The sequence below is a fragment of the Spermophilus citellus genome, assembly GCF_964194105.1.
Source record: "Spermophilus citellus genome assembly, chromosome: 1".
NCBI lineage: Eukaryota > Metazoa > Chordata > Mammalia > Rodentia > Sciuridae > Spermophilus > Spermophilus citellus.
Window position 1 is genome coordinate 204166797 of NC_138182.1, and position 13438 is coordinate 204180234.

At 32.1% G+C, this 13438-nt stretch overlaps 1 protein-coding gene across 2 annotated transcripts in view; it reads right to left on the reverse strand.

Moving 5' to 3' along the window:
* Positions 1 to 13438, reverse strand: part of FAM174A (family with sequence similarity 174 member A) — a gene marked incomplete at its 3' end in the record, with an annotated part of 52101 nt that overhangs the window by 22166 nt on the left and 16497 nt on the right. Inside the window, exon 2 of one of the 2 annotated variants that reach the window (XM_081307933.1) lies at positions 3829 to 3963. In XM_081307933.1, coding sequence (XP_081164059.1) covers positions 3829 to 3963 — 135 coding nt within the window. Of the gene's footprint in view, positions 1 to 3824; positions 3964 to 13438 lie in introns of those variants that run through there. The other variant, XM_081307934.1, reaches the window with a different exon arrangement.

Below are 13438 nucleotides of genomic sequence, written 5' to 3' on the forward strand. Positions count from 1 at the left end.
TTTCCCATTGTGTCTTTGCACTCATGTGGAAAAATAAATTGACTATAGATATGTGGATTTATTTCTGGGCTTCTAATCTTCTGTTTTTATTTGAGTATCATACTGTTTGAATTACTGTAGAACTGTACTGTAGAAAAAAAGGATTGTGATCCTCTGCTTTGTTTTTCTTTCTCATATTGCTTTGGCTATTTGGAGTCCTTTGTAGTTGCATATGAATTTTAAGGATTCTTTTTCTATTTCTGAAAAGAATGTAGTTGGGATGTTACATTGAATCTGTATATCACTTTGGGTAGTGATGAACATTTTAACAATATTTAATTTTTCCAATCCATAAACACAGTTGACTTTTTTCTATGTCCTCTTTTATTTCCTTCACTAGTATTTTATAAATTTAAGCACATAAATATTTTGCTTATTTGGTTAAATCTATTATTAAGTATTTCATAACTTCCTTTCCTATTAGGGTGGATTTTCCACTTTTGGTGTTGTGGATCAAACATGGGGCCTCATGCATGTTAAGCACATGTTCTACCATTGAGTTATGCTCTAGCCTTTCAGTGCTACTAAGAATTGGATTGTTTTGTTTTGTTTTTTATTTTTCAAAGAATAGCTCATTTCCATGACTGATCTTTGGATGCTAATTTTATACCTTACAAAATTTTAAATTATTTATTAGTTCTAACAGTTTATTTTTGTTTAATTTTTAGAGTTTCCTATATAGATAATCATGTCACTGCAGATATAACTTTACTTCTTCCTTTATAATTTGGGTGATTTTTATTTATTTTTCTTGTCAAATTACATGTAGGTAGGACCTTTAAAACTATATTGAATAGAAGTAGCAAAAGCAAGCATCCTTTGCTTGTATCAGGTCCTACCAAAAAATAACTCAGTTTTACCCCACTGACTATGATGTTATTGGTAATTTTTCATTAATGGTCTCTATAGCATTAAACTCCTTATAAACGTATCTGGTTGAACATATTCATAAATAGATTTATACTTTATCAAATGCTTTTCAATGTCTTCTGAGACAAATATATTTTTATCTTTTTTTAAAACTAATGTATATTATGGATTGACTTGCATATCTTGAAATATCCTTGCATTCCAGGGACAAATCCCATTTGGTCTCACTTAAATATTCTATTGAATTCAGTTCGGTAGAATTTCATTGAGAATTTTGGCAACTTTGTTCATCAAGGGTATATTAACCTGTAACTTTCATTTGTTGCATCTTTGGTATGTTCCCTTAGTAAAGAAAAATTCTTTTGAGAAAGACTGGCATTGATTTTTTTTTTTTGAAAATTTATTATGATTAACTTTGTGAAGTAATTTATCTTGGGATTTTTTGTTCCTCTGCTTTAGACCGGACCTTGTTATGTTACCTAAGCTAGCCTCAAACACATAATTATCCTGCCTCACCCTCCTGAACAGCTGAGTTTATAGGCATATGTGCTACCATGCACACTTCTTGGGGAATTTTTGATTACCGATTTCATCTCCTTTCGTTATTAGTCTGTTGAGGTTTCAATTTATCCTTGATTAGATTTTGGTTATACAATCCTAGGCATTTACTTTTCTTCTAGGTTATCAAATCTGTTGGCATACATGATCTTTTTTATTTGTGAGGCATTACCTTTCACAACTATTGAACTTTGCAAGCTTTGTCTTTAACTAGCATGCTGAAATAGATGAAGTAGAGTTCAAATTAAGTCCATCTTTGGAGATAATCTTTTTTTTTTTTTTTTATTTTTTTGGTCCTGGGGATTGAACTCAGTGGCACTCAAGCACTGTGCTACATCTTCAGCCCAATTTTGTATTTTATTGAGAGACAGGGTCTCACTGAATTGCTTAGTGCCTCACCATTCCTGAGGATGGCTTCGAACTCTCAACCCTCCTGCCTCCTGAGCTGCTGGTATTATAGGCAAGTACCACCATGCCTGGCTTGGAGACAATCTTAAGTTGTTAACAATTTTGTTTCCTACCTTCCATTTCTATATATAGAGCAGATGCCTCATATGTATCTAAATTATTTCAGTATAATAGCTGTGAAAACTTTTAATTTTAATAATAATAATATTAAAAAGAGTGAGATTCCACTGCCATCTTAATTATTAAAACAGTTTCTTAGAGTGAGCCCAAGATGAGAGATATGATTAGTTACTCCTTTAATAAGTCTTTGTTCCCGACTGTATTTCATATTATTCAGTTTTTAATTCTAATGCATAAAGTACTTAATATATTTAGTGACTCTTAAATGAACAATCAACTATATTAACCTTGTTGAAAACTCTATAACATTTATAGGCAATTTAATGGGTTTTTAGTGAGCCAAACCAAATGTTATAAACGTGTATATATTTTAATCATGTTTGTTTTTTAAGAGGCTAAGATCTTAATGAGAGGTTAAGACTTTTGTTCACATCTGCCTATCTAAGTTCTAATATTAATATAATTGTATAATTAAAATTATATAAATATATTTTTATAAAATGTATAAATTTTTGTCATTACTTGAAGTTCTTTTATATACTTATGAGTCTTTTGGTTGTTGTTGTTTTTTTGTGGTGGTGCTGGGGATTTAACCTAGGGCCTTGTGCGTGGGTTGGCAAGCACTCTATCAACTGAGCTACATCCCCAGAAACCTTTTATATACTTATATATGTATGTATATAAACATACACATATATACAATAAATATATAAAAATAAAATTTTAAAAATACATGGGAATTTTTAGTAGTATTGGTAATTCCTTCTTTTCTATATTAATTTATAATAATATATACATAAAATTTCATTTGTATATATGACTCAATACATATATACACAATACACTAAAATATGGGATTTAATACATATATACCCTTTATTAAAATACAAAAATAGGGCTGGGGCTGTGGCTCAAGCGGTAGCGCGCTCGCCTGGCATGCGTGCGGCCCGAGTTCGATCCTCAGCACCACATACCAACAAAGATGTTGTGTCCGCCGAGAACTAAAAAATAAATATTAAAAATTCTCCCTCTCTCTCTCTCTCTCTCTCTCCTCTCTCACTCTCTCTTTAAAAAAAAATAAATAAAATAAAATACAAAAATATAAAATTTAGATTCTATACATTATAGTGAATACATGAAATTTAATAGCCTGAGTTTTGTTCATTCTTTTCTTTTGAATTCCAAGATTTCTGTACTCTTTAAATTTGTACCTGATCCTTGATAATAATTTTCCTTGACCTAAGAAATCCCTTTTTATCCTAACATATTTTTACTTAATGTGTAGGATCTTCACTGCATCTTTTTCTCATTCTATTTGCATTAACTCAATACCCTTGTAATTTCATTTATCCAAATATCTTAGGAAAGGTCTTACAATGGAGTGAGAATAAATGTAAATACATGTATTTTATTTACACAGTTAAACTATCAGAACACAATTAACTCTACAATTCTGTTTTGAAGTACTATTTGTAAATAAAATAATTCAAATGGAAAACAAAATGCCTTCAGAATATAAAAAGAAAAAGATTACTAAATTCCCCCTGACACAAACACACACAATACATATTGTAAGAATAAAGAAGTTAAAACTAAAGCATTGCAAGGAAACCTACAATAAAGATATTGGAGGTAGATGTATTGTACTTTTTATGGCTATTTCAGAATAGCAATGTGAATGTGACCTATTTGCTGGGTAGTACACAGAACTTCATTAAAGAGAACTCAATAATATCAATTAGAATAAAAACTGTTAAGTGAACGTCTACATCTTAAGTTTTCTTGGCAAGGACTTGCTTCCTTATATATGGAATTAAACTACTGAATACTTACCTTCTAGGATGATTGGCATCAAACAAGGTGTTATCATCATCCTCATCATCTTGTTCTAGAGGTGTTAATTCCATGTTTTCTATGTTAGTGTCCAAAACTCCGTATCTCCTGGTTTTTCGGTTTCTTCTTCTCATCCTACAAAATACAGCAAATTAATGAACAAAAATTATTTTAATATAGGATAGATTATCCTTAGTTTATATTCTAAATTTAAAATAAACAATCCCTATGTGTCTGACATAGGAGGCACTCAATACATAGATGGTTATATTTCAACCAAGGATTACTTATGATTCATTAAACAAAATGTATTCCTATGATTGTTTCCATGACTGACATACTCTTTTTTGTCACTGACAACTGGTGGTGTTGATAGATAATTTTCTAAATCTTAGTTCAGGTACAACTTTACCAAAGGCTTCTATTCCAGCTTTGCCTCCATATCTTCTTATCATTATATAGGATTAGGTATTTTTTGCAACATTAAGAAACTATATGTATACTCAAATTCTAGACTGGTAGCTTGCAACATATCACAGGCTACACATCAGAATCACCTAGTGTCCATTAAAAAGTAGCATGCTCAGGACATAATTGCATTAGAATTTTCAGGAATAGGAATTAAGCATCATTATTTTATTAAAGTTCTACAAGTGATTCCAATGTGCTGAAAAGTTCTATCCTAAACCAGTGGTTCTTAAATTGTGTCTCTCTGGATCCCCAGAACCATACTAACCAAGAAATTTATAAGAAATAAAAATCTTTATGCTCAACATAGACTTAAGAGAACAACAAACTTTGAAAAGAGGGGCCAGAAAACTGTGTTTTTAACAAATACTTCTTGTGATTTTGATGCATGCTGGAATTTGAGAAATAGTGCCCTAAAGTAATGAAAATATTAGGATACTAAATATAAATTATTGTCAGCTGTGTATATGAAAGGGTTTCATAATATAGAGTTCTACTGTTTCTCTTACAATACTTTTTTTCTTTTTCTTCAAATCATTTAGCTCAATTTGCATTCATGTGGGTATATGTTTATGTGGGTGTTGATTTTTCTGTCTCTACCATTAAGTTCCATGAGGGGAGAAACTATACTTGCTTTGTTCACCATTATATAATCACAATATACATATAGTTAAGATGCTTTTAAAATATTTGTTGAGGGTTTGCATGACAAATTGAGTGGCACCAACTTCAAAGATAAGCATTTTCAAACACGACATGTGAGCCCCTAGAAGATAGTGTCCTACATATACATGCATACATATACATATATTCAACAAATACTTGAGAGTTCATAAGCATTGGCTAGTATACTAGCTTCTGGGTGCAACATGCCTGGTGTCAGAAATTTAAATGTATAAAATATTACTAGTCCTGGACCAAAAAACTAATTTCTACCACACACTACCTATACACCTATTTATAAATCAACCAAAGGTAGAAGAACAAAAACCAAGTGGATGTAATTGTTTAAGTAGCTAAAATAAGGCAGTATGAAGTTTATGCTAGCCTTATATAGTGAAAAATTAAATAAACTTAGATTAATATTAATATGTATATGTAGATTAATATTAATATTAATATGTGTATGTAGGTGTGTCTGTGTGTGCATACCTATACATACCATGTGATCAGAAGTCTAAACTTTTTCTGTTAAAGGACTGATAGTAATTTTGGTTTAATGGGCCATATATATTTTCTGTCATATATTTATATAACTTTTCTGTTTCATTTACAATCCTTTAAAAATATAAAAAATATCCTTAGATATTTTGGACTTCAAAAAACGTGTCAATGGACAGTACAGTCTATTTACCAACCTCTAAATGAGATTTACAAAATTAATTAACAGGAAAACCAACAGAAGGGGATAAAAGCATAGCCTCTGGAAAGAGGATTGAACTTTTTGTGCCAAATGATTTAATAATTAAGATGGTCCTTAAATATTTGTTGAGGGAGTGATGTTTTTCTGCTTTCCTTTGATTTAAAAAAGTGAATACACACTAGAGATTGAAATCTGTTGGTTTTCCTGTTAATTAATTTTGTAAATCTCTTACTGCAACATTGGTTATGGATACTGAGAGTTATGATATCTCCTTTTTGCCAGTCTTTTGCTCACTTTTCTAAAACAAATGGCTTCCCAAATATTCTGGCATTTTTAGTCAAGAATTTAATGTCATGTAAAAGAATTTATAGAAATATATTGGATTCTCCCAAGTCATATACATATAGTCATATACATATACAAATAGTCAATCTGCTAATAACTAGGCTATTGCTAGTCACAGGATATTTTGGCAAGTCTTAAAACACAGAAGGGCATAAACACAGAGTTTAAGGATTTTGTAAAAAAACTAATCTCAGCAAATCTTTTTTGCTACTCTAAAGGTCTTCGTCATACCTAGAATTAATTCCTAATTTTCCAGTTAAAGCTCAAATCAATCTTAATAATAACACTGTTTTCTGTATTTCTGTATGGTGTACACATTTGACCATATGGTGTAAACATTTGATTGCATGGGTTTGTGCACTGTAGTGTTTATTCTAGTCTATATTGTCAATATGTATATTATCTATATATTTTGTATTGTAGGTTTCTTTTTTGTAATCATGGGTATAAAATATATCTTCCAAACATGAATCTTTTTAAAAACAGAAACCTATTTCATATAAGCAGGCAGAAAATTGTTAAGCTTTAAATAAGTGGGGGACTCAGTTCAATTTAAATAAATTTAATATTTTGGTATATGTACTAATTCATACAAGAATGAATCAAATTATCAAACCAATGTATTATTGAGTAGAATTTAGAACTGATATACTACTTCTTGAAAAGTGTTTTCCCTTAGTCCAAATAGGGAGAGATAGCTACATGGTCACCATAGCTACCGGACCATAAAACATTAAATACAACAAAACATATTTACTATCATATGCTGTGATTTTTTCCTCAAGGAGGGTCAAAAACCCTTATAAAGTCTTAAAATTATTGTGTTAATCCAATGAGCTACTTAAAATACAAAAAAAGTAAAATATACATCATCAAGAAAAAGTCTAATTTTATCTATTGATTGATATACAGTGTATATTATTCTGAAACAAAAGAGTAAAGGGGGCTTTAAAATCTTTAATTTTCATAGCCATATTTTCTTTCTTACCAATAAATGTTTCACTAAGCTCAACTTGCCTGTATATGTGTTTATAATTATATATCTATTACCACATAATAATATGCATATTTTTCTATTTGACATAATAAATACCTATCTAATATTAAAGTATATTTTGTGGTTCCCAATGAAGTATAAAAATAGGAAATTCATGTAACAAAATACAAGAAAGAATGTATGGAAGCCCAAAAGGACAAAAGATTTTAAAATCTAAACAGTTACTTACATTGAATTACATTCACCCAGCACATAGCATGCACAAAAGAATTATCCTGATCATATTCTTTCTAGATATTTGAGTCGGTAACCAAATAGCTGTCTTAATATAGACAAATATTTCTTAATGTTCAATTACACTCAGCTTGGTTAGAACTATTTCCTGTTCTTACATGTAGAAATGATAGTATAAAAATAAAAGTACTAAGGTAAGCTTGATAAAACTGTATATATAAAAATTGGATGCCACATAAAATAAACAAAACAGAATAAGACTTCATTTAATTTTACTACTTTATGCAAGGAAGAAAGTACAAATCAATGTAACTTGTTACAACTTGCTGTATCCACTGGAATTGACTATACCTTTTGTTCCATTTGTTTTATTTTAATGGAAGATATGTAGGGTATGTATTAAATATCAACAATATAAATAATAATATTCCTTAATTTACTCAATAACACATTCAACCTATACTGAAGAATGTTAATTACACATACACGTTCTTTTGTATATGGTTAGACATGATGATAAAACAGGGTAAACCTCAATAATAAATATACAACTATTGATATAGAATATCTGTCTTGACAATTTTTATCATAAAGTGACCAATAATGAATCTAATATTGACCAAACAATAATTTGAAACTATAATTTTTGCCATAGTAATGTAAGTAAATAAGTTAGTGAGCTACAATTTTAGTTGTCTATGATTTTCATCAGGAAGTCCAGTCAAATTGGATACAAGATAAATAGTAAAAGTTTTTTTTGCTAATTTGAAATCTCTCTCATTTTTAGACCTCATTCTCATAACTCAGTCCATCAGTTCTCAGTTCTAGTACTTCAGGAAGCAAACACTAATAAGAGATTAAAGCATTTTATGGGCTGAACTTTGCCTTTCAAATATTCATATTGAGGTCCTAACTCCCAGGTCTGGAGAATGTGATCTTTAGATCACACCTTAAAGATAGTCTTTACAGAGGTATTCAATTAAACTTGGGTCATTAAGGTGAAACTTAATATATTATGTCTGGTGTTCTTATTAAAAAGGAAATTTTGAGACTACATGAATACAAAATGAATGACATGTGAGCGTGAAGACAGTCATCCACAAGCCAAGGAGAAAGGCCTGGAAGAGATTCTTCACTCATGGCCCTCAGTATAAACAACAGAAGTTTAACCCCATTTGTAAGACTTTCTTATAGCAGCTCTAAAAAATTAATACAGCACACAAAGATTTATTTATTACAGAAAAAACCTGTGAAGGATAGAGGGAAATAGAGAAGGCCAGAAAATACTACAGCAGATGATGCAGGTTTTAAGACCCATGAAAAATAGTGGGAAAGGATAACTGGGTAGTAAGATGTGCAGATTGTAGTGCACTTCTGAAAGAGTTTTGATCAGGCCAATGGTGTGTCTTCAAGCAAAGACTACCCATTAGCTGTCCCAAGTCAGTCAGGAATAGCTAGATTTTGCTGCACTTAGTTACTGGCTGAGCAGATATCTAGGAATTATGATCTTGGCATTGATGTCGCAATGGATTAAAGAGTGCAACAGATGGAGGCTGTCGGTCAACCATGCTTCCTGCAGTAGGTTATCCTAATATTAGGCAGGATTAATGTATTTCCATAGCTGCCACCAATTATAAGGCCCTATTGAGTGTACTTTCTGGGAATCACGAAATTCTTTTATGTTGCTCCATGGTATCATTGTTATCATCTTTTCTCCTATCAAAACAGCATTCTAATTTACTACTTACACCAACTATGGCAACAAACTAAACTGCCCTTTATCCCCTCAAATCTTCAATGAGTTCCCTCAGCATTCAGTAATGAGTTTGTAATATGATCTTCAAAATATGAGCACAGCATGGCTCATATTAACAGCTCTTGCTCCACTTTGGTCTTCATTCCGCATTCCATTTCACTTTCTGTAGCCCAGTCACAAAGCCTTCTCTCAATCCTTATGGGGGCCATACTTTCTCTGCCACTGTACTGACAGTTTTTACACTGACATTACTGCTGTATTAGTGCTTATTTATTTAGCTTTCAGATCAAGTATCATTAATTTAGGAAAGCCTTTTCTGATCTATCTAGTTAGATCAAAAATGCCTCCATAGTATGAATGCATCTTACTGGCAAAGTACTCATCAAATGTGTACTTGTGCACTTATTTAAGTTACTATTTTTCTTATCTACCAGACCATTAGTTTCATAGGAGTAGGAGCTCTACCTGTTTTGCTCACCCATAGTACACAGGTTCTTCCATAAATACCTAATAAATATCTGTTAAGCAAATTGACTGAAATATGTAGATTAATAATATATCTAGCATTTTCTCTCTATAACAAAGATATTTACAATTTTAGATGGAAATCATCTCCTCTGGGAACGGGAGCCAATAAGAATATTCTCTTCTGAATATACCACAACAAAACCTAAGAATCTAGCCAATTTTCAAATTCTAATATGGATCTCAGGAGGTGAATAATTGCCTTCTGTCTCAAAACAAAATTGTATTACTAGAATATTTAAATAGGTACTCACTCTAGGACCTTTTTGATCTCATTTAGGTATATCTCAGGGGATTGTCATACTCAAACTAGAATCACTAATATTTAGCTTATATCCTATGCTATGGAGCTTTATTTTTAGCTTTTGATATGCAAAATTTTCATATTCTAACACACAGTTAACCTATACTTTACATAATGGACATATATCCTTTCAAAAGCCAAATGGAATTTTTAATTCTTTTAAAAATTCTCTGCCTTCTATCTGGAATAATTTCCAATGCTAAAGATTTTTTTGCCTACCTATATGAATGAGTGTTCTAATCTCTTTAATCTCAAGATCATGATGCTTGGTATACTCTGATATATAGCAATAATGCTTCCAGGAGAGATTGAGGTATATGTGACCCCATAACGAAGTTCTCAGACTACTATGCTTCTGAATTTTTTTTTTTGGCTCCTTTTGCAATTTTTATTGGGTCCTGGCTATTGGCCTGACAGCTGCCAAGTTTAATACTTATAACAATCTTGACAAAGTACATCATCAAAAAGACAATTGTCCCCAAAATGTATCTTATCACTGCTCATCTTCAGGAAACTGTTCAATGGTAATATCCAAAGTTTAACAAAGAAAATATCAAAAGAATGTTCATCTGTGTTTAGAACACTGCAATGTTGCTTTTCCTCAGAGATACCTTTTTCATTTAGTTTCTTGTAATTCAGTCCATATAATCAGTTCCTGAACTTAGATTTTTGTCTCTTGTTTGATGACAACCAGGTGAAGTAAGTCCTAAGTTAATGTCATATATGTTGGCTTTAAAGTGCCCCATATGAAAGTAAACAACAAATGATTTCCTCATCATTTCTCCTCTTTATCTTTACAAAGATTTTTTTTTTTCCTTTTTGACCCTAAAGTTTAGAATGTGTACCTTGATGATTCTTCTGACTTCCATTTCTAAAAGTTCAGCATAAATTTCTTTTCTAGTCAACTTTAAATTCCTGTCTACTAAGAACTCCCCGGTCCCCCCACCCCCGCCTTGGCCTCTGACTGGCACTATGGCAAACCCTCTTAGTTTTCTTCTACAATCTTCTTTTTTACCCTACTCCCCACTTTTTTACCCTACTCCAGTCTTCCCAGACCTACTTTCTTGTTGATTATAGTTTCAGAGGTCAGATATCACACAAATGTGTATATTTTATGTGTGTGTGGATGTGTGTTTGTGTATGTAGATATATATTTATTTGTTTATATTTATATTTATGTATGTACATATGTTGCATATTAATAGAAGTTTAAAATGTATACATGTATTCATACAATATAATTATATGTTTCAAATGGAATCTGTCTTATAAATGCCAAAAATTGTATAAAAAAGTAATAATGACAGCCATGTTTTAAAACATGTGAATGCATTAGAAAACATAGTAAAAATATGTAAGATATACATTTGTAATTCATATCTATTGTACATTCACGTATGCCAGCCACTGAGCAAAGCAACTTATAATCATTATCTTTTTATAACCCTTGCAAACAATTCTATTAGGAAAGTACCCTCATATTACATAGAAAAAGGCAGAGTTTAGAGAAAATTAAATATAGGACTATAAATTGGAAAGCTAGGATTCATACACAACTACTTTTACTACCTGACTTGAGTTTTAAATCATTAAGCTAAAGTGATTTCATGATAAATTAAAGTAATACTAACCAAGGTCACAAAATTAATTGACAAACATTTTATGGGATCCTCAATACAATGATTTCACATTGTATCATACCGAATAATTTTTTAGTTGAAATATATTTTTTGTTCACCCTTCCATTGTAAAAGTAATGACTTGGCATCTACTTGTTTTAACATATACAATTATGTTGTTCTTATTAGTCCATCTTTTAGTTTTGATCACTGAAATAGAATCTGCTTTTTATTTTAAGACAACCTTCTTACGGCTTACAGAACCATGATTTTGTTAGAAAGCAATAAAGTCTAGCCCTAAGGAGTATATAATGATTGTAATAATTGGTGTAAACCAATCATAACAATATTATTTTCCTTTTGCCAGTCATCATCTAAGAGAGAGGAAATGAAGCAGCTCAGACAAATTAGATAGAAGGAAATGTCTCTGGTTGATTTTCTAGGAAAGACTTTTCTCACTGATTAAAAAATAAAACAACAAAAACAACAACAACAAAAAAATACAACAAGAAGAGAAAGCCTCCTTTCAGGCCCCAGCCCCCTTCCCTCCATCCTGCATGAAATACTACTGTGTGGGAACATAATTTTTAGAGCTTATGTAGCCCTAGCATAGAGAGAAAAAGATGAAAAAATTCAGAATTCTTCATTATCTCATAAGGCTACGAACCAAACCATCAAACCATTCACATTCATGACAAGAAAACAACAACAAAATTTAATGTGTATTCTAGTTCTTAGAGTTAAAAACCTCCTGATCCAAACATTTAGCATATTAGCTTCTGAGTCACATTGCCAATTTATATTACCTAGATGTATATTCCTTATAACCCTATTCCTTCAATGAATCTTTCAAATAGGATCTATTAGCATGCGCTTCTCTCTGAATAAACTGAACATGTTTTCTTAGCAGTTTCCAAATAGGCCACAGATTTTCAAAGCTTTATTCCACACTTGTTTTTTCTGCTGAGCACAGTGGTCCTACCAACATCTTGATCATCAAATAAATCCCTTTTTAAAAATACTTTGGTTGTAGAGGAACACATTTTTTTTAAAATTTTTATGTGGAGCTGAGGATCAAACCAGTGCCTTACATGTGATAGGCAAACATGTAAGGTAGGTACCACTGAGCCACAACCACCACCAGCCCCATCAAATCTTTTTTGTTATATTCTCTCCTCAGAAATTTAAAAGTCCACAAAAAGAACATAACTGTTTTCAAACTGTTCTCCTTAGATTCCTGAGTTTCAGTAGAGGTACAGCCAATCACTGCAGTACTATGTTCAACTAGTTTATAGAGAGACCCCACCTCTAAAAAAGAATGTAAATATATAAAATATTAGAAAAATCTACACAAAATACTATTGTGGTATCTGTTAGATCCTCTGGTCCTACTTCTTCCAGAGAAAAATTGCTTTAACTATAAACTGTTCTGAATTAAACGCATTGGTTAATTATGTTTTCTACCATGTAAAATCACCTAATCTCACCCCAAAATAATATGATATTAATATGAGCACCTGGATTCCAACATGGCGGCGGGCGCGGAGAGATCAAGTCTCTGACCTCTTCAGCTGTGCGGGCATAGGGAGTCGTAAACAACCTAAATCTGTTTGCTCAGGAACACTAGGCAATGCTGAGCTGACGTGGATCTGGGGCGAACAATCTGGGCCTCTCAGAACACACACTGAGCCCAGATCGGCTGAATTCAAACTCCCGTTCGCCTGCTTCCCGCAGACAAACAGCTGTGACTCAGCATTAATCCATCCAGCTGAAACATCTGGTCAGCCCTTCTCATCCTACGGAGGTAAATGCCTACCGAGCCTTCATAAGTAGTGGCCACAGGTTTGAAACGGGGCTTGGGAGAGACAGTAAGGACCCACCCGTTGCATTGGTCGCCCGGCAAAGGGAAACGAACTGTCGCCATTTGCAAGAGACACCACTATGGCAGAGAACTGACGTCATCAGACTGCGGCGGAGGAGATAACTTCATTGAAACCTG